We start from the raw sequence: 22,097 nt of genomic DNA on the forward strand, positions 1-22,097 counted from the left end.
GAAATAGAGAGGGGGGCGCGCGCTCGGTGGGCCCCCCTCTAGATCTGCCACTGTTGTGGACAGCGTAATTTAAAAACGATTGAGGTACCCAAATAAAACTTGGCATATGTACAATTGTATGTATGAGTGGACATGGAGTGCACACACTCGAGGTAGGTCAATGGTCAAGTCATAATTTGTAAAATTGTACTATTTCCCCTATGCATGTACACTGTATCTCTGGAATGCCTTGAGGCATTTTCATAAAAAATGTTTTGCCAGATAAAGTCAGAACAAAAAATACATTTCTCTTTTATCTTGCCTGCAGGTTGGACCCAGTTCCAGTGGAAAGACCTCGTTGGTTCACCTTCTGGCTGCCCTGACTGGTCACAGACTACAGGTCCTAGCCATGAACAGCGCCATGGATACCACAGAGCTACTGGGAGGGTTTGAACAGGTATAGTGGGCTTCAGAAACTGTGGGTGTGTTTGAGATGCGCTTAACCAAAGCGTATCGTACTGAACTGTGCCAGATATGGAATGTTTGAGCACTCTGTTGAGAAAGCGTACCTCATGAGTTATTTTTAGAGGGGGTCACACATTTTGTAGCAAGAAGGTCATTCACCTGGCATGCTAAAACTATGTACAGATGTCCCGAACAAAGAGAATGAACTCTTTGCATTATGACGTATGTGCATGTTATGCGCATTCTTCACATGCAAACTTTTGGTAAACTTTTGGTACCCTTTGGGGGCACATCGGGAAGTGGTCCACTTTTGGCTCCATTCAGCTCGAGCACTCCTCTGGTGGGGGTATGGAACGGTTCAGTTCGCTTTTAATAGGAAAGAGCTCGAACACACCCAATGATGCATATTTTCATGAAGTATTTTATGATTTGGTTATGTACAATTGTATAAGTGTACACACCAAATGGCATCATTAGAGGTCGACGTACATTTCTTTTGCAGGGACCCTTTTAACAAAAGGCTCCATAACCATCATGATATTCATAAACTTTCTCTCATAATGCTGGCATCAATATGTTCCTCATTTCACCTTACAGGCTGACCTGAATAGACACTGGGAGGCCCTCGTGGCGATGGTCGATGATGTTGCCATGGAAACAGTCAGGAGCCTGCTCACTCGCCACACGGGAGAGAAGAGAAAGCAGGCGCAGAGGATCATGGGAATTTTGTCTGCTCTTAGAAATTCAACGACAAACGGTATGGGACAATTAAAGTGAAACTTACAGTGTACGTGACAAGCGTTACACTCTGTTTAAAGTTATTTTGCTTTTTCTTCAGTATGTTATCCATTGTATATTTTGTATAATTATAATTATCTTAATTCCTCTGCACAAAATTCTCAACATATTCATTGGAGTATCAAGATTAAGTGACTCAAGTTGTTGTTGAGATCAATTGCACTACAGTGAATTGCAATTCTTACTGAAGTGTGAGCTGAATTTGCCTGACTATATTCTAGCACTTTCTGGATTTTTCCATTTGACTTTAGTGGTGGAGTAGTGGAAAGTTATCAAAAAGAAAAAGAAGAAGGAAGAAGAAGAAAAAAGAATATTCAAAAGGATGACTATTGTGTGATTTTGTTTTTGGTTATTTTGTGGCTTGGTTTTTTTATTTGTTTATTTGTGTAGAGCAACCTGAAAGTATGCAACTATCAGAGCAGAACCTCAACATGGTTGACCAGCTTTTGTCGATGCTGAATTCAGCCCAAGTCTCCAACTTGTCTAAAGGTGAGGAAGTGATGCGAAAGCAAAGCAAATAACAAAAACCACCCACGTACTTCACATACTTATGGATTAAAAGAAGTCATCACACAATAGATGAATAACTAAATAGATTCAAAATGATGTCTGACATTACATTTACCAAAAGAAAACTTTTCATCCTTTCGTTAGCAGTGAGCGTGTGCATTGAGAAATGTCATAGAATAAAGATGATTAAAAACTTGTTAAAAATGTGCAAAAGGGACATTGGCCTAGTGAGTACAGCTTTGTTAAGGTGTTCACGTTTTTTCATGAGATTTAATGAGTGCTTGCAGTCAAGTAAGAGAGATCTATAGTTTCTGTGATAAAGCTTGCTTTGAATACAGTACTACTGACAGTATGAATTAATGCCATTAAAACATATCTACTCGAATGTTTGCATCATTGGTCTTTTTTGTGCTGTACGGACTGTATCACATTTTGTAAAATACTCTCCCCCCATCCCCCTCAAACCCCCCAAACAAAACAAAACAAAACAAAAAACAGATCAATGCTTCAAAGCAAGATATGACAAGTTTGCTGTATTGTATCTTTATAGGTTAAAGAAAATATGCTCATCCCATACATATGCATACACAACTGTATGAAGGAGTTTGCCAAACAGCAAATCACTATTCAATGCTGTTGTCCTTCCCTGCTTGAAATGCATAAGCTGAACACCTCTTCATTGTTTCATTCTGAAGTGATGGAAGCTGCCAGCCTCCTGAAGAGGAAGTATGCCATGGAGGACCACTCCACTCCTGGCGGGGGTGGCAGGTTTGAGTGGGTGGATGGACTGCTTGTGCAAGCCCTCAAACAGGGAGACTGGCTCCTTGTTGATAATGTCAATTTCTGCAGGTATGTGTACCATGATATTATAAGTAGGATAAATTTCAGACAGCCACTGATGATAATAGACCAGGGCCCCGTTGCAAGAAAGTTGCAATCAATTGCAAGTAATTGCTAATTTTGAAACAACCATTCTGATTGGCTCAGGGTCTGCCCTATTAAGAAGACATGCATGCAACAATGATTTTGATTGGCCAGTGACAATCAGTTGCAAGTTGCGTTTAAACGCAAAGTTTCTAGCAACGGGGCCCAGGTATGAGAAGTGCTGTAAATTTCTGGTAAAATAGACAAAAATTATATCTTGGGCGATCAGCCATTAAAGCAGCATATTATATAAAGGTACATATACTGAAGAATTTTTCGAGCAAGTTTGTTAATTTTTTTTCACTCATCTGGAATTCAATGTGTTAACGACGTAAGGACCTCTGTCCTAAAAATTCAACTGACATTTTATACGAACAATTTGTAGACTTTAGGTTATGAGTTAAAGAATGCATGATTTAAAAAAAAAGAAATTCTCTATCTTTATTTGTAGTTATTTTCGTCTTATCGATTTATCACTTTTCTTGCTGTATTCAGCCCATCTGTGTTGGATCGCCTAAATGGTCTGTTGGAACCAGGCGGCGTTCTGACCATCAATGAGCGAGGCGTGATTGATGGAGACATTCCCGCCATCAAGCCTCATCCCGAGTTCAGGTTTGCAAAAAATTTTCAACTCTTCTTGTCAGTAGTTTGGATTTAGTTTTGTTTTGGTGTTTTCTCTATTTTGCAAACTGTATTAGTGAGGTTATTTCAAATGGCAAGCTGTAGTTGATTTAAAAGCAGGTGTAATGCATCTCTGAATAGTATTGAGCAAAACTGGGTCGCACTTTGCATGTTTTTTGGGTCTCAGTGCACCTCACATCACTCTTGTGGCATGATTTCCACTCGTTATTTTCAAATGTGCAGTTTTGTTCGTGTTGCTATTTGTATTTCTTAAGCTCATTAAATTGTTCTATAAAGAATTACAAGAATTCTTTGTAGTCAGTAACCAAGTTAAATACACTGTATCGAGTGATTTTCATAATGTGTGTGTTTATTTGACTGAAATCGTTGTTCTTAGGTTGCTGTAGGACATTATGTAAAAAAGCTAATAGTGTCCTTCCACTTGTCCACATTATTTGTTTTGTTTTATGTTAATTTTTGTCAAGTGCTCTTTCATTTTGCCAGAAAAGTGAAAATATATTTTTCATTCTTTGTATATTTCCTTTAACCCTAACTAGGCCGGGCTATTTAGGAAGATCATAGAGCCGGGGGGGGGGCCTCCCAGGCCCCCCCTCCAGATCTCGGCCATCGACTGCGCGATCGCGATGAAAATTGACACACACATTGCCTATGATGTAATCTAAAGTACCATGAAGTTAAATTTTTAAAAAAATTATCATTTATGCTAAATTATGCTAATTTATGAGTGATGATGCATGAAATCAGACAATTTGGTATAAATCACTAAATAAAGCTCGAAATGGGCACATTTTTTGTGTAAATATTCTTTTTAGTGTCCTAAGCAAATATAAGAGAAAAAAATTGTGCCATCAGAAAAAAATTCCTAAGTATTTTATTGTTTTTTGAATTTCTTATGTATTTCTTTGTTTTTTCGACTTTATGTTTTTCATTGTTTTTTCGATGAAACTTGTTTGCGACATTGTTCCGAACAAGAAAATATATCAATAATTGATTTTAATCAATAAAACCCCCAAATAATCATGCTTTTATGAAATTTGCCTGTAAGCACAGTTTGCATTGAAATTGTACACAAATTCACGTTTTTGAGCATTTTTTGGTCTGACATGCACATACATATTTATGCGCAACTTCGAAACCGCGCGCCCGGGCATCGCAAATTTGGTGTCAAAAGATGCGGGAGACTTGAAAGAAAAAAGTCATGAAACGTCGTGGCGATAGCTTTTCGCGTTAGCGATACATCGCGCGGAACGTCGAGGGGGGGGGCCTCGGAGGTCGGAGGCCCCCCCCCCCGGCCTAGTTAGGGTTAATATTGTTGTCCTGTGGTGACGTCACAACTTGTTGTTGTCTTCTCATCCAGCACCATAACTTTTAAGAATTTGTAGCTTTTGAATGGATTGTATGATTTTCCTTAAATTTCACAGATGTGTTTTACTATTATGCTGTATCCACTCAATCACTTGGTTTCATTCTCCTTTAGTATCCAAGTGTATGCACTGTATATTTCAGATTCATGACACATTTTCCAAATGCCATCTTGTTAGTGCTTTTATAACCTAATGTGCTGGGGTTATATTTCTCCACCACAGGCTCTTTCTGGCCATGGATCCGAGACATGGAGAGATCTCGAGGGCGATGAGGAATAGGGGTGTAGAGATCTACCTTCTTGGAGAGGTAATTATCAGTCTGTCGCAGTCATTTTATTTGTACCTTAATTGCAACCCCTCCCCCACCCTCCTCCACACTCCCACTAGAGTTCTGGCCAGTTTGTTGAAGAAAAACAAACAAACAAAATGCAACACCTTTTGCTGATACTCATAACACCACGGTCTTGCTTTCTTGACAGTCAGAGTTGGTTCAGTGTTCAGCAGAGTGTTGTTATTACAGCTGTGAAGGAAAGTACAGATTGTACCAATCACTGCTCAGAAGCTTGACAGGAACTGGGAAATGACTTGCCATTCTAACCCTGTAAGATATTGAGATATCACCCCATGCACTCCAGAATGCTGCCCCTTGCACTGTGCTACCAAAATGTGCTTCATACTCAGATGGTAATGTACTGTTGACATGGACTAGCCCAGAAGATATCTTTAATGAAATTGTTGCCATATCGATAATTCAAAAGCTTAAAAAAAAAAAGAGATAAAAAGAACCAAAAATAAATCTTAGATGCTGGTGATGATACAGAATGATTTCAAGGAAATTTATGTGACGAATGAAGTTGCCTTGAATAAAGGCAATGATTTTGAGTAAAATCTCCCTGTCTTTTATGCTTTATTTTGGTGTTTTTGATGTTTCATACCTTCCTTTTTACAAAACTTTTTTTTTTTCTCCCAGATGGAAGGAGGAGGATACAGCAACCAGGATGTCTGCACTCTTCTTCGTGCCATCGGGCTGAAATCTGACGAGACGTGCTCCACGCTGATGGCCCTCCATGCAGAGATGCGCTCCTGTCTCCATGGCAACGACTCCACCCGACTGCCGAGCCTGCTTCTGGCCGCATCCAAGACCAGCAGGCTGGTCCTGAACGGCCTGCCGACCGACAGGGCCTTGAGGGAGGCGTGCTCTGAAGTCTATGTCAGCAGTCAGCTGCTTCTTGCCAACAAACAGGTCTGTAACTTAAAGGGGAAGACTACTAACTGATCAGTGGGAATGCTAGAGGGATGATTGTTCCAGTCCTTTTGGGATTCATTTGAGAGTACATTATATATCCATTGTTATGTGAAAATTATTGGCTTCAGTATGGTCTCATATTCAAGTAATGTGCAGTTCAATGTTTTTAGGTGAGTGTCCCTGGTCAGCGACGGGATGATTGTTAACGGCCAAAATTTCGAACTGTAATACCTGTCTACCTCCCTCTACGACCTTTACATGCCATTGGATTACATTACCCAGCAGCTATATCAGCTATACTAGCGAGCAGAAGAACTCATCATCACACACACACGTCCACCACTACCACAGCTAGCTTACCGCACAGCGCGAGTCCACGTAAAACTATTGCGCGTCTTCTGTACCACCTCACATTTGCTCGACTCGCTCAGTGGTCGCTATAGTATATCCGCTTCGGCATGTGACAATGCCCGACAATGTGACAATACAGAGCTGTACTATACAGTGTCTTTAGATGGACTGTCGGGCGGCTTATAGCTATACTACTGCAATACTTGCGTGATTTTAATCACGTAGTATAGCAGATGTCTAAAGTGCAAGTGCCTCGCGAGCGAGCAGTACGAGGGTCTCGGGCGGTCTAGTGTTCCTACGCTCGTACCTGCCGCTGTGCGCTGAACGTCCTGTTTTTAGTAATCATGTACAAATGCACACCATGCACACCTACCATTTCCTTCCTTAATTTGTCAATGAAAACTTCTTGTGGCTATCAGAAATGTCAAGATGGACCATATCTGACGGTTTCATGAAATTTCATTGTCAATTACAGAAGAAAAGTAGCTAATTGTGACTCAAAAGTACGCCGATCGACGGCAGCTGTATCAGTGTAGCATGATGGATGATCGATTATGTGGAAGAGCGATACAACGATGATAATCGATTGTTGTAGTCTGTGATACAGCCGCTTCTACTACGTCGGCTCGACAGTAAAATGTGGAAGAAAGAAAGTGATCTTGATGCGTCTGCTTTTTATCGTTTTAGTTAATTTCTCCTGCGTGTGACTGTGTATCTGTCAACAATGTTTGCTGACTAAATGATGGACGGATGATATGTGTACAAAACAGTAAAAGATATATGAAAAAATGGGAATTATCCATCATGAATATTGCACAACAAATGGATTTTTACTACAAAACAAAAGCAAATACTGGGGTTGCAGTTTTTGTACATGTATATATACATGATTAAAAAAAAAATCAAATGGAAAAATAAATACTATCATGAAAACAATTACTTTCTAATATCCCTAAGATGAACTTATCAATTAAAAACATATTACCATTTTAATTTCAATATTCTGTTTCTTTTTAGGTAAAATGAGCACTAAAAAGTTCACAATGTCAATACATGATTGTATAACAATTTTTGTAATAATATTCTCTTTAATTTATTAAATTAGGCCTATAAATTATGTAGATTACTAGAAACAAATCCCCTTTGAATTCAACTTCCTTCTCATCTTCTTTTCTCTCTCTTTCTCTCTCCCTCCTACTAATAGCCTAACCTTTTTCTTCCACTTTTCCTTCAACCTCATTCTATTCCTTTCAACACTACTCAAATTACATGTATGTGATTGTATCATGACAAACTTGATGATAATATTATCAACTTTGTCATGATAAAATCAATAATTGCCATAATTTTTAAAGAAAGGATCGATGTCTAAATCCTGGTATGAATAATCTGTATCAATAATTTGAATAGTGATAATCATGATAGTGGCAATGAAAAAAAAGAAATATCACAATAGCTCACTTGAGCCTTCAACTCAGGTGAGCAGTGGCGTATCTAGGGAAAACGGCGCCCGGGGCAGGCGCGAAAATTGCTCCCCTAATTTCTGAAAAAGTGTTCAACCCCAACTCAATCCCGGCAGGGACTTTAAACAAAGTCCACATGATATACTTTATCAAGCACTTAAAAGGGGTCTTTTTGAGGGTGATTTAAATGTAATGAATTTTGATGAATTGTAGCGAGCGAGCCGATTTTTTTTTTTTTTTTTGTATTTCAGCTTACAAGACATGGAATTCTTGTCTTTTTTTGCCCATCAAATCTTACTTTTTTTCTGGAAAGAGAAATACATTAACTCGTCTTCAAGCTTGTAAAATGTATTATGGATTTGCATGCATTATAATCAAGATAGTGACTGACTGATAGATAACGATTTATACAGTACCAACAAACTGAGGACTTGAAAAAAAAAACAATACTCTAAATTAGTACGCGCGAGTGAGCCGAAATTTGTATATTTCCGCATCATCATTACGTTTTGTTCTTATTTTTTTTTTCTTTTTATTTTGGATAAACTTTGGCGAGCGAGCGCAGCGAGCGAGCCGAAATTGTTTGTATTTCAGCTTACAAAACATGGAATTCTTATCATTTTTTGCTTATTAAATCTTACAATTCTAATCAAGATATAGTGACGACCTTATAGATAACAATACTCTAAATTAGTACGAGCGAGTGAGCCGAAATTTGTATATTTCCGCGTCATCATCACGTTTTGTTCTTATCTTTTTTTTTTCTTTTTTTTTGGATAAACTTTGGCGAGCCAGCCGAAATTGTTTGTATTTCAGCTTACAAGACATGGAATTCTTGTCTTTTTTTGCCCATCAAATCTTACTTTTTTTTTTTTGGAAAGAGAAATACAGTAACTCGTCTTCAAGCTTGTAAAATGTATTATGGATTTGCATGCATTATAATCAAGATAGTGACTGACTGATAGATAACGATTTATATCAACAAACTGAGGACTTGAAAAAAATACTCTAAATTAGTACGAGCGAGTGAGCCGAAATTTATATTTCCGCGTCATCATCACGTTTTGTTCTTATCTTCTTTTCTTTTCTTCTTTTTTTTTTGGATAAACTTTGGCGAGCCGAAATTGTTTGTATTTCAGCTTACAAAGCATGGAATTCTTATCATTTTTTGCTTATTAAATCTTACCATTCTAATCAAGATATAGTCACGACCTTATAGATAACAATACTCTAAATTAGTACGAGAAAGTGAGCCGAAATTTGTGTATTTCCGCGTCATCATTACGTTTTGTTCTTATCTTGTTTCATTTTATTTGCGCCCCCCCCCCCCCCCCCCCCCCCCCCCCCCCCCCCCCCCCGTTCGAAGCCGTTGGCGTCCTCTTTTGATCCAATCGGCGATCGCTTCAGAACGAATGAAATTGCAGCCACTGCTCCGTGTAACATTTTTCCTGCTGAGTATAAAATAACATGTGTGAACACAAAAGACGTTGTCATTTTGTCCGCGTCATCGTCACGTTTTGTTCTAATCTTTTTTCTTTCTTTTTTTTTTTGATAAATTTTGGCAAGCGACCGCAGCGAGCGAGCCGATATTGTTTCTATTTCAGCTTACAAAACTTTTTGCTTATTAAATCTTACAATTCTAATCAAGATATAGTTACGGCCTTATCGATAACGATTTATACCAACAAACTGAGGACTTAAAAAAATACTCTAATGTAGTGAGAGCGAGTAAGCAGAAATTCCGCGTCATCATTACGTTTTGTTCTTAACTTGTTTGATTTTTTTTTTGTGCGCCCCCCCCCCCCCCCTATGTTCGAAACCGTTGGCGCCTTCTATTGATCCAATTGGCCATCGCTTCAGAACGAAATAAATTGCAGCCGCTGCTCTGTGAAACACTTTGCCTGCTAAATATAAAATGACATGTGTGAACACAATAGACATTGTCATTTTGTCCGCGTCATCATCATGTTTTGTGTTTGATTTGGTTTTCTACCCCGCCCCCACCATTCTCCCTCCTCCCCCCCCCCCCCCCCCCTTTCCGGGCGAGTTTTTTTTTTTTTTTTTTTTTTTTTTTTTCTTCTTCTTCTTCTTCTTCTTCTTCTTTTCTTTTTTCTTTTTTTTTTCTTCTTCTTCTTCGTTTTTTTCTTTTTTTCTTCTTCTTCGTTTTTTTTTTTTTCGTTTTTTGCGCCCCCAAGGAGTGGCGCCCAGGGCACGTGCCCCCCTTGCCTCCCCCCCCCAGATACGCCACTGCAGGTGAGCTAACTAGAAAAAATATGAAAAAGAAAGTAGGAGCTACAAGTATTGCACGAGTCAAGTTTAATATTGTAGTAAGCGGCTAATTAGACACAACCAGAATTGATTATAGTAGTTGACATCGTTCTCTGCGAAATCGGTGCACTACTTTCCGACGTAACTTTCAACTCCGATTTCTCATTTTTCTTACCTTTTCGGCTTTCTAATTCCATGAAAACTCTCTGATATGGTTCAATTTAGCATCTCCAATAGCTGCACAAAATTTGATTGACAAACGGCGAAGCGAACGGTAGGTGTGCATTTCTACATAATTACCTAACGATTTAGCCTTACTCAGTACATCATGTACAGTGTACAATGTATTTGAATTACATTGTACAAATAACTTTAGTTGGCTCATAAGGGGCCTCACTCTCGTGATGGACTGTCCCTCCACATGGGAATCTGGCGGTTAGAATGTTACTCTTCAATTCCCATCAATCTCACGCCTGGCTTATACATTTTCATACTAAGCGACCTACTAAGGCACACATTCACCTGATCAGACCCGCCTCGAAATTGTTGGTGTGTGTGTGTGTGTATGTGTGTGTGTGTGTGTGTGTGTGTGTTTGTTTTAGCGGCTATGCAGAAATGAAAAAAAAAAAAAAAATCATGCTCTCATCTTGGGCACTTATAGTTTTCCAACCTACTCTAGTACCTTATCACATTACTCGCCCAACGTACTTGAATGCTCAGTTGAAATGTACTGTATTGTTATCACGCCACTATAACAAAAAAAAAAAAAAAAAAAAAAAAATACAGGTTGGACGTACAAAAAACATAACAAAACCCTTTTGGGCTCCTCTATGATGATGATCTATTTGTGATGTTTGGTTTTATTTTCTCTCCATGTGCTTATTGTTATTATTATCATTATTATTATTATTATTATTATTATTATTATTATTATTTTGCAGAAAACATCCCTCTGAGATTACCGATTGAATTCATCCTTTTCATACATGTACCGTGAAACGGGGTGAAAAGGGACGGCGAGGTGAATAGGGACAAAACCAAGAAAAGTTTTTTGAATGTGCATGTTTCCAATTTGCTTGAATTTTTTTTCTTATTTTTATCACAGGATGGAAGGACCGTCCAGCAGTGTCCAGAAAGTGGTCCTCCTGCAATATGATGTGAAAAAAAAAAAATTAAAGGGTACAGGAGGTCCAAATAAAAAGTTTTCAAAAAATCAGGGCGGTCAAATCTTTTCTGCTCCTGTGGCCATTGATTAATGAATTCGCTAATAAAAGGTTCATGAATCTAGCCTATTAGGTCTTTCAATACACCTTTAAATTTGAAATAATTATTTCAACAGGAATTTGTGACAGCACATTTTTTCTTCTCTTGGGCAAAAAAAAAAAAAAAAAAAAAATCAGTTAGACTGGGGTGAATAGGGACACCATGGTGTCGTTTGATTGGCCCTTTACATGTTCTGTATGATTAACTATTATATAATGTCATAAATTGCTCTGAAATGTTTGTTATGTCCAGCTATTTCCAAAAGTGTGAATTTTTATTCTAGATCTCTTGACAAGAGAGCAATAAGATCTTTGGATATGTGGCTTCACTTTTGTATACATAGATGAGAGTGAACGTTGCTGTCTTAACCCTAAACTTGGGGAGGAAGGGTCTGGGAACCCCGGTCCCACCCACCCTCTTGGGATTTTTTTTTTTTCACTGCCTAAGACAGGCTAGGACTTTTCCTCTTGTATTTCATGACCCTTTTCTCTGTCTTCTGTATGTTTTAATGCCAATGACACATCTGTTTGGGTCAGACCCATAGGTGCCAGCTTATAATTGCTGTAAGAACTCCCAAAATATCCCCGACATCATAAGAGTCAAGTTACACTAAATTTAGAGTGTATGATAAGATTGTACATCATGATTTGCCACTTGAAGAAGAAGTGGGTTAATATTTGAGTGCAATCCAATGGATTAATAAAGTTTTGACTTACTTTTTAATCTTAACTTTTGACCTGATGGGTCACATTTTTTTATATCAGCTCATTTTGTTGGGCTGTTGAAATTTTTGTTAAAGATTGATTTACCAATCATGGAATAGATTACTCTTCAATGTTTGTATATCTGTAGTTGTTCCCTTAATCCAATTCATTGGATGGATTGAAAAAAAAAAAATGCCTCCAAACAGGAATGATGGGATTCATCGCACTAATTTCTCAAGTCGTTTTCACATTAATTATCCGAGTAGCGCGCTACACTATCCAGCTATTTCAGAAATTTCCCGAGTTGGACTCGAGAAATTTTCTCGATCAGAGCGATACAACTAGCGCGTTAATTTGTGTTCACATTATCAAATAGTACGCTATTTCGCTATCGGGAAAATTTCCCAAGTCAGAAAATAGCACGCTATCTCGAAACATCGGGCTGATGTGAAAACGCCTATACTATCAAATAGCGCGCTACTATCCAGCTATTTCAGAAATTTCCCGAGTTGGACTCGAGAAATTTTCTCCATCAGAGCGATACAACTAGCGCGTTAATTTGTGTTCACATTATCAAATAGCGCGCTATTTCGCTATCGGGAAAATTTCCCAAGTCAGAAAATAGCGCGCTATCTCGAAACATCGGGCTAATGTGAAAACGCCTATTTGAAACCTGATCATCAAAGTCACAAATGCACATGTATGTGGAATTCTTTTAAACATCAAAAGAAAACTGACAGCGGTTTGAATGTTTATACACCAGTTGGAACTCCAACCTCATTGGGCCTACACCTTTTCTTTCCTTCCTATCTCATTATTGTTTTCTATAAATCGGATATAATTTTCTCGCGTACTTGCTTCGATAATGTTTCACATTGGTTGATTATAATTAGGACTATACTTCATCCACAACACAAATATGAAAGATTTTTGTCTGTCCTTCTCGCCAGACACATCAATGACCTTGGATGTCTCATCAAAATATCAGTCAACTGAATATTTCTTCCTAAATTCGTCGATAATCGTAAATTGCAGTATTGCAGTATATACCTGTCCTACTACGCAACAAAATATTTCTGTCTGGTCATTTTCTCTCTAAACATAATTTTCATGACATCTTTCAATATTGTAAACTTAATGATTTGAATTACTAAAACCGCAGTCTTATCAACCGTTGAGACTCTGGCCTGTGTAGACACGCAGTTTCAGCACATTCAATTTACGTCACACTGATGTAATATATATTTTTATATAAATAGTACACAGAAGAAGGAAAAAATGCTAGAATACACATGCAATTACGATACATTGATCATTAATGTAGAAAGTGCGTCAGCGTATATACGAGATGTTTTATATGTATTATAATATGAAAAAAACCTATCCTGAATAAGAGGTGAAAGATGTATAGGATGAACCGCAAAAGTATACATAGCTTGCACATTATTATATACCGCGAAGCATACGAAAAAAAGAAAGAAAATGACAAGTAAGAAGAAGAAAAAATAAACAAACAATGGACAAAGGAATCATTTTCAATGGATAACATGCAATTTTGAAATAAAAATAGAAGAACATGAGTTTATATTAAGTTCCTGGAGAGATCATTCAGGATAAGTTCCGATGAAGATAATAATTTTTTGAGCTAAAAGAATGTAATATAATATACGCGCCCGGACAGTAAAGTGGTTTCGTCTTCTGATTATGATGGGTTCACAAGACTGGAGAGTTTTTCTTTAACTTTTATACACAAATATGTTATATAGGCAAATCGTTGGCAAATAATTGTGCATTACTCCCTTGTTCATTGACCCGCTATAATATCCTTGCCAAAATATCGAAAATTCGTCATAAAATCTGTAAAATTGTGTCACTCTCAACCTTTCCTGTAAATTTCATTCAAATCCGTTCGCAACTTTATGACTTATTTTGCACACAGACAAACCAACAAACAAACCAACGAATGCCGAAGAAAACATGCATATATAACCTCCTTCCTTTGACGGAGGTATATGACAAGTCAATAACTTACATTCGAGGAAGTTTATCACGGAAGAAATTGAGTGAGAATTAAAACACACACTCTCACACACACACACACACACCGCTATTGGTTGACTAAAGCAGTAACCCGGGGCTTTATTATTATTTTTATCATTTATACTTTTGTACGTGTCATTTTGCACGATTCCCCTCCCCCCGCCAAGTAAATATCGAAGTCCTATTTATTTTAATATGCCTATAATTCAGAAGCGGTTAAATCAGCGTGAAAAAAAAAAAACAAATACATCGTGGTCTATCTATACGTTTTATTTCAACTGTCAAGCAGAGCATGGTTATTTAGCAGTCTACGTTTTGATTATTATTTTGCTACTGTTTTGTTCTTTTTAATTTTTTTTTTTCGTTATCCAAATTAAGAATCACGCAACTCGATAGCTCATCCGAAATATCTTTCAATTAAGTATTGGACATAATTATCTTGCATTTGGTTTTGATATTTTCTTGTACCTCACAACGCATTGACATGACATATAGACAGACTTGTCTGCGCCGTTTCTCCCCAGACATGATTTTTTATTATTCTGTTATATTTGGAAATCTGGCAACTTTCAGCACACAATGCAGTACGTATGGGTGGAAATCACTGATATTTCTACGGAAGAACAAGATCAGTGGTGAAAATGATTTGCATGCTTGGCGGAGGTCTGCGCTCTCAGAGTGCTTCTCTAGTTGTAATTATAATCATCATCACTATCATAGAAGCGCGGTATAATCTGAAAATGAAAAAGAAAATAATTTGTAAACTAAAAAAAAAAAATATTCCAAACGTTTGTCATTATTATATTTTTCATTTGTTAATTCTTTTCTCTCCTTTTTTTTTTAAACTTTCGAGTCATGTGTAGCATGATTATAGGGTCTTATTTCACCTTCGGATTACCTTAGGAATAACGAATTTCAGAGGAGGTAGGTCATTACATTGGCATATTACATTGTACACTATACTCACTACGTTGAAGGTTATTACGAGTACTTTCATGGATTGATCGAGGCGACCTGTTCCTCTAATAGATTTTCGTCCAGTAGTATACACACAGTATGATTGTCACAATGAGAGAGTCAGTTTATTAGTATTTACTAGACTTGCCAGTGACTCCAACCTCAAGCACGCTTCTGATCTAGAGATTCTCCCGCCTGAAACCCCTAGCACACGGGACACTCCAACTCGATGTGCGCGAAGCGCGACGAGTTCCTTGTGGCCGGGGTCCAGCTCTATATAGGGTTCTTAGATGTTACCTCATGCTATCTAAGGCTTATTTTTCAACAGACGATGACAGTCAGGTTAGAAAATAAATCTCAAGCAGGAGAACAGCTAGGAGATTTAGGAAAATTGTATACCTCTGTATTGCTAGGCTCCATACATGTAACAGTATTTCAAGGTAACCATTATACATGTAGTGCAACGTAGTACAATATACTAGGGGCTCGCAAAAAACCCAAACAAACAAACAAACAAAAGCAAAACCAAACAAAACCCGAAACCTTTAGTGCCACGGGTTACGGGCACTGTCAGCTCCAGCATGCTGCCAGAATGCTGCTACAATATGTATTACAAGGCATGACGTTTCAGTGTGGATTCTGAAAGATTATTCCCTGACGGAGCACATGTATAGTACCGGTGAACTGTCTACTAATAAATCACTCACTGGTGGTACTTTTGCGGCAATTTATCTGTGTTGTATTGATTTGAACATTACAAGTCTTGAGCGAGAGGGCAGCCCTCCCGTAACTGTTCCTCGTCAGCTCAGGGGATAGAAATCAATCACAAGTTTTGTGTGTGCTGCAATGCAAGTTGCGATTGATTTGGGGACTTGTGATTGATTTGAAGGCTTTATAAGACGACGGGGCCCAGGGCGTATCGTCACAAGGCAATGAATGTTCGTGGCCTGTTCGGTAAGGGCTTGGGGTGTACATAGCGCGACAATAAATACCCACAATACTATACTAGAGACAGACACGAAGCAAAATTTTGCTTGGAGCGGGGATGTGGGAAGAGACTCTCACCTCCCTTCGTGGAGTTAAAAAAAAAAAAAAAAAAGTCTATGGCTCTGTTACTCGTGAAAATCTGTACGCGAAAATAACAGCGTATACAGTAAACGTTTGCTCTGCTAGCTAGGTCCGGGGAGGTGGAAGAAAGAAATCCACCTCCCTGCTCATACACAGGTGTAGGTCCAAGACTCCAACTTCCCGCCAATCTCGAGCTCGCTGATTGTTACTACTACATGTAGCTAGTACACACTGTACAAAATAATGTATCGCATGCAGTCGGCAACGCAACCTGAGCGAAGTGCAGTATCGATCAGTGAGATGTGTACCACGAAGAGATCGAGGAGAAAAATCTCTTCGGTGTATGTACCGGCCAGCTAGCTAACCAGCAGCGCTGTATGGAGTGTTGGTTGGGCTATATACTAGTATGTGTGTGTGTGTGTGTGTGTGTGTGTGTGTGTGTGTGTGTGTGCGTGTGTGTGTGTGTGTGTGCGTGTGTGTGTGTGTGTGTGTGTGTGTTGTGTGGAAACACGATAGTATATTGGAGCTGGTCCTGTGGTATCAGGTTGCATACAGTACACGGACACTCCGACCCTTCCTGCCTGCCTAGCTGCTGGTACATTGTTCGATGTCAGCCCTGCCTGGCCTTCGCGTCTGGGGCATGCCAATGCATATAACCGCATGGCATGACAGCTGCAGTGCAAAGGAGCTTCAGACGTACAGTATGCAGCGCTGGTTGGTTGTGTGGTGGATCATTGGTTTTTCGCACGGCGGCCACCACATAATCACACATCACAACGGCTCGGTATAGTATTTCGCCTCGCCACCGCACGGTGGCGCTATTACAATAACGGTCAATCGTTGCCTTAGTACAGCGGGTTGCTCTAAAAATCGAAGAATTTAGCCGATCGGAAGGCCTCACATTTTCTTCCCCAGAATTAATAATAAGCAGTTTTTCTGGTCAAAATTTTCAGGAGAGTTAGCTTACAATACCTCTAACATAATTACAGTCCTAGGCAATGTTTTCAAGATGATTTGAGTCAAGCTGATGCACCTTTCCACTTGGTATTTTTCCCCTTTAAATTAATGTTCAACTTTTGATCTTCTACTCTAATAAGGTCTATAACTGCTTGGTTTTATTTTGCATTTGATCGACAAATTGCCCTTCATCGACGTAAGCAAATACCAATTATTCAGTATTGTAGTAGTAGCCATGATCAAAAATCTTTGCCATGCATTCTCGGATGGGATTCATTTAGCTTTGTTTGTTGAGGTGTATTTGCTGCAGTGAGAAGAGAGATGCTTTAAATGGGAAATTTTCCCACTCGTGATATGTGTGTTTTTACAGTGTTAACCCTTTGTGTGCTTTGAGTACTGATTGACACAGAAAACCCCATAGCATTGTACACACTGTCCAAAGTCCTGGTACAGAAAGGATTAATTCAAGAAACTAGTGAAACATGTGGTCAAAGGTGGAGAAGGATATGATTGAAATATATCTTTGAAACCCGAAGTGTGATTGTGTAGTATGAAAGACAGTTGTACAATGAATGGAGAAGTGACATTCTTACCTGTCATACAATCATGTAGATATGAAATACATGTACAGTTTGACCTCGGTTATCCGGCCATGTCGGGACCGGCGCTCATCCGGATAAGCAAATTGGCCGGATATGGGAGACACAATGTTAATGTATACAGCTGCCGTCCAAGCTGCCGTCCCAGCGCACTGGCAGCTAGGCAGGTAGCGTACCCCGCAACGGTGGGGTAATCTATGCTAGCCTGCGCAAAATTGTAGTCCCTTCTTCACAAAAATAAAGATATCTTTATGTGAAAATCATACATGTTTTACCTCATTAGATATTGAGAAACCTATTATGCACATCTTATGAAATTAGTGAAATAGATCCATGAAAGTCCCTGTTTTTTTCTCAATTTTTGGATGAAAAAGAAAAAAGTCCTTAACTTCGTGAACGCGTCTGGATAATAGGGATTTCCGGATAAAAGGAGGCCGGATAATCGAGGTCGAACTGTATGATGTTACATGAAATGACAATTAGGGTATCATACACTCCATGAGATTCAGTACAACAGGTTGCTTTTTTTTTTTTCTGAACAAGTCTGAAGTTGAAAATCCCTTTTTGTCTCAACCCCTCTTTACTTCAAAGCGAGCCAAGGAGGCTCTGGAAAGATGCCTATCTGGTGAATCGGATGGGATCGTCTCCATGGAAACGGAGGATTGTGCAATGTCGGTCTCTGCCCAGCGGGATGTTCCAACCCACCTCTACCCGCTGACTGATGCAAGGCACATCACCACCAGCCCCTCCTTGGTGGCGGTGCAGCGCCAGGGGGCATTGCTTGTGCACCTCTTGGAGCAGTGCACACATGAGGACTCCACCAGGTACCAACCTTACTCTTAGACCTTTGTTTGAAATTCACCTGTAGGTTATGCAGATATCGACTGTGTACAAAAATGTAATTGTGCTTGACATATTGTGTTTGCCAACAGATATCCAGTGATGATCACGGGCGGACAAGCCTGTTTTGCACTTGTTTTAGTCAAATAAACTTTTTGTAAAGCGGGGATGTGGTTCAAACTACCTTTGTGAGTTTGGACCAAAGTGTCTTGCATTTGGACATACAACTTGTAAGTGCTCTAGTGGAACTTTGAACCCCATAGCTGTAGACATTAAGTGATAGTGGGCAGTAAACAGGGCTGCACACTAACCCATCTTTTCTACTAGTCTGACCTGTCTGTTGCACCTGTAGGTAGCTAGTTTTTCCATTTTTTACTGGTCCGTTCCTGAAAGGTTACTGGTCTGACAGTGATTTTTACTTGTCCTGGGCCGTCTGACCAGACCAGTGCCAGTGTGCATCGTTGCAGTAATCCACTTGATCCTGTCACCCTTGTGTGCAACTTTTAACCCCCCACAGATCAAAGCCGGCACAGAACCTGCTGAATGCTGCCCTCCTCCTCTTCTTGGAGGTGGCCAGCCAGGGGGACTGGGAGCTGCGCTGTGAGTGGCTGAAGGCGTGCGGATCACGCACCGAGGGCATGCACAATTTGTCTTCCAGGGTTCTACAGAGTGTCTTCAGCCATCCACTGGTAGACAAGATAAGACAGGAAATCAGCTCAGAACAAAGTATGTCGTGGAGTTTTCTATGATCATATCTCTGTTTAGATTATGGAAACAGTGATGGGAAGAGATCCATTTGAACATTACCAGAAATGCTTTGCATTACTGCTGAAAGAAATAAACAGTTTTTCTTCTTCTCGGAATATTTATCATTATTTTCTTTTTTACTGTTGATATCAAAATAATATAAAATAGATAATGATAATGATAATGATGATGAATAACATTTGTATAGCGCTTAATACCGATGTTTCTAATCGTTTCTAAAATTGAAAATTTCAGTCCTATTTCCCTCTTGGACTCTTCATTGGAACCTAAGGTTGTAATCAGTATCTGATTTGGTGGGTTTAGGTCATGGTTTTGTAGCTGTTGTTGAGTTTTATAGGCCAAGCATTATCCAGAAAATTGACATTGTTGTATTTCTATTATGATCCCCCTGCAACATGTAGACACAGATGCTGGTGACATAATATCCACTTGTGTGATGTAAACTATTGTCCTATTAGAATTTATCTGACCAATCATGAACTTGCATCCAATGTATAACATCAGAATCTCTACCCATCTAATTTGCAATTTGAGTTGAGGAACTTCAGTTGTTCCCACATGTTTTGTACATGTATGTACAGTAACTGCATCATTCATCAGTTGTAGTTTTGTTTGAATAAATCAGTTACTTCTTATCCTCTGTCATCTCTGTGTTTTGAATATTTGCATTTTAGTTCAGAGCTTCATATTATCTCCTACTGACGTGCACTGGAACCAGCAGCTGCTCAAATCACTCAAAGTCCACCTAGAGAGGGCGCTGCAGGACCAAGATGACAGCATGGAGGAAGCAGGGGACGTCGAAGGGAGAGTGAGCCACATTGCACAGCTCGCCACAAGGTACTATGTCAACATGATGGTTTGAAGAGTTTTATTTCAAAACAAGCTAATTCCATTCTTGTTAAGTTGGAATATTTGTGATTTAAGCTGCTAAAAAATAAAGAAAATAATGAGAAAATACAGGATGTTTTTAACCATAACTTCTAAGATATTCCTTCTTCTGTTACAAGTGAGGTATTGCTTGAAAGGTTTTATTTTTCTCTATCTGATGATGGACTTAGTTTGAAATGTTTGAAAATGGTGCTTGGCTCATTTTGCAATAAAACTCTTCTGAATACTGAATCATTTGTGTGTGATATAATTGGGCATGCAGTACCCAAGAATATCGTCATACTTCTGGTTAACCTTGCATTGTATAGTCTTTGGTACTGCGATGAAATCAGAGAGATAATGATTAGATTATGGAGTCTTCTTGATGTACAGTATATTCATTCAGTTACATCTGTTACAAGATCAGTATAAAACTCAACAAAATCTTGTTGCAGAAAGGAACAAAGAAGTATTTTCAACAATTTCTTGGTTACCAGGGTATAGCCCTCAGAAGAACAAAAAAGAGAATCAACAAAATTGAAGATATTTATTTGACACCAAGATGGCATGTATGTGTATGGAAACATTTTAAGAATGACAAGAGCTTTTTAAAAGCAACATTTGGACTAAACATTGTGATTTTATTTCTTTCAGTATTTACCCCTTGAATGAGAAAAGCCATAATCATGTATTCAAGTTTCAGTGTGTACACATCTTATGTCAGATTGTTCGTTGAGCATGAAGATAAGTATTGGTGAAGTGACATATTTTGGACCTCATACGTACACATGTGTATCAAAACATGTACAGACATTTGAGTATATGAATATAAGAACGACCCAAGTCCAATTTTTGGCCAAATTCAGTTTGACATGGGAAATTATAGCTTATGCATGCACTCATCTTGTGTATAAATGATAAATCATAATTACCCCCGGAAGTGCCTGAAATGAATAAGTTAAATCCTGTGTTAATGTAAGAATGAAGGACTTGGGTCATTCTTACATTCATATGATAGCGCCCTCTCTCATCCTTCTCCCATCTCTATGGCAGAATATCATGTATATGAATCAAAGAACGACCCAAGTCCATATGAATCAAAGAACGACCCAAGTCCACCACACAAAATGGCCTCTCCACAATTAATGTAAATGTTAATTGTCATAATAATATATGTTCTAATTTGTATATACAATGTTGCCTTCCCATCACAGTTAAATAGAATATTATTGGACAAATAAAAAAGATATGAAGTTTTTTTTAATTTACTCGAAATGATCTTCCATGGACTTGGGTCGTTCTTATATTCATATACTCATTTCATTGTCAACCCATTGAGGATGGGCTGATTTTGCTTTAACACGCAGATCTCATAGACACCTGCCCGAGAATACTGGGGACTAGTCTTCAACGGGATTGTAGTAAAATGTGTATGAAATTAGTTGCCATTCAAGCACTTGTATTGTCTTGAATATCAACTAAAACAAAATCTTTACATGCCACATACATTTACAATTATCCCAATAAATTTGGATAGCCTTTCACAATGCGTTTGTTGGATTATGAAAAAATAAAATATGGATTCATTGTGATGCATTTTAATACAGATTGTTTCTTGTGATGAGGAGAGAGTTAGCTGAGGCCCTGATTGCCATTGAAGCACAGCCTGGATCAAAGACTAAGAGGAAGAAGCCAACCTCAGTACTTGATTGGTCAAATGCTCTCCAGAAAGGTAGGGATGTATAATCTTGTATCAGCAGCCGTGCTGCCCATGTCGGCACTACTGGCCTCGCCCCTACTTTATGATTGAAAGTGGGTGCTCGGTGCAATACATTGAAGGGGAAGTACTCTGATCTGTATCCATACATACAATCAATTGTACAGTTTGACCTTGATTATCCGGCCTCCTTTTATCCGGAAATCTCTATTATCCGGACGCGTTCAAGCAGTGATGGACTTTTTTTTTCATCCAAAAATTGACAAAAAACAGTGACTTTAACATCTTTTAATGGATCTATTTCACT

The 22,097-nt window shown here is 38.7% G+C and overlaps 1 protein-coding gene across 1 annotated transcript in view; it reads left to right on the top strand.

The window, feature by feature from the left end:
* LOC140242385 (midasin-like) overlaps positions 1 to 22,097 on the top strand; it is a 133,745-nt gene that overhangs the window by 57,992 nt on the left and 53,656 nt on the right. The window contains exons 41-51 of the mRNA XM_072322122.1: positions 308 to 436; positions 1,042 to 1,201; positions 1,633 to 1,731; positions 2,448 to 2,601; positions 3,172 to 3,288; positions 4,905 to 4,989; positions 5,653 to 5,925; positions 18,190 to 18,422; positions 18,956 to 19,164; positions 19,881 to 20,043; positions 21,681 to 21,805. Coding sequence (XP_072178223.1) covers positions 308 to 436; positions 1,042 to 1,201; positions 1,633 to 1,731; positions 2,448 to 2,601; positions 3,172 to 3,288; positions 4,905 to 4,989; positions 5,653 to 5,925; positions 18,190 to 18,422; positions 18,956 to 19,164; positions 19,881 to 20,043; positions 21,681 to 21,805 — 1,747 coding nt within the window. The remainder of the gene's footprint in view (positions 1 to 307; positions 437 to 1,041; positions 1,202 to 1,632; positions 1,732 to 2,447; positions 2,602 to 3,171; positions 3,289 to 4,904; positions 4,990 to 5,652; positions 5,926 to 18,189; positions 18,423 to 18,955; positions 19,165 to 19,880; positions 20,044 to 21,680; positions 21,806 to 22,097) is intronic.

Source organism: Diadema setosum, chromosome 19 (genome assembly GCF_964275005.1).
Source record: "Diadema setosum chromosome 19, eeDiaSeto1, whole genome shotgun sequence".
Classification (NCBI taxonomy): Eukaryota; Metazoa; Echinodermata; class Echinoidea; order Diadematoida; family Diadematidae; genus Diadema; species Diadema setosum.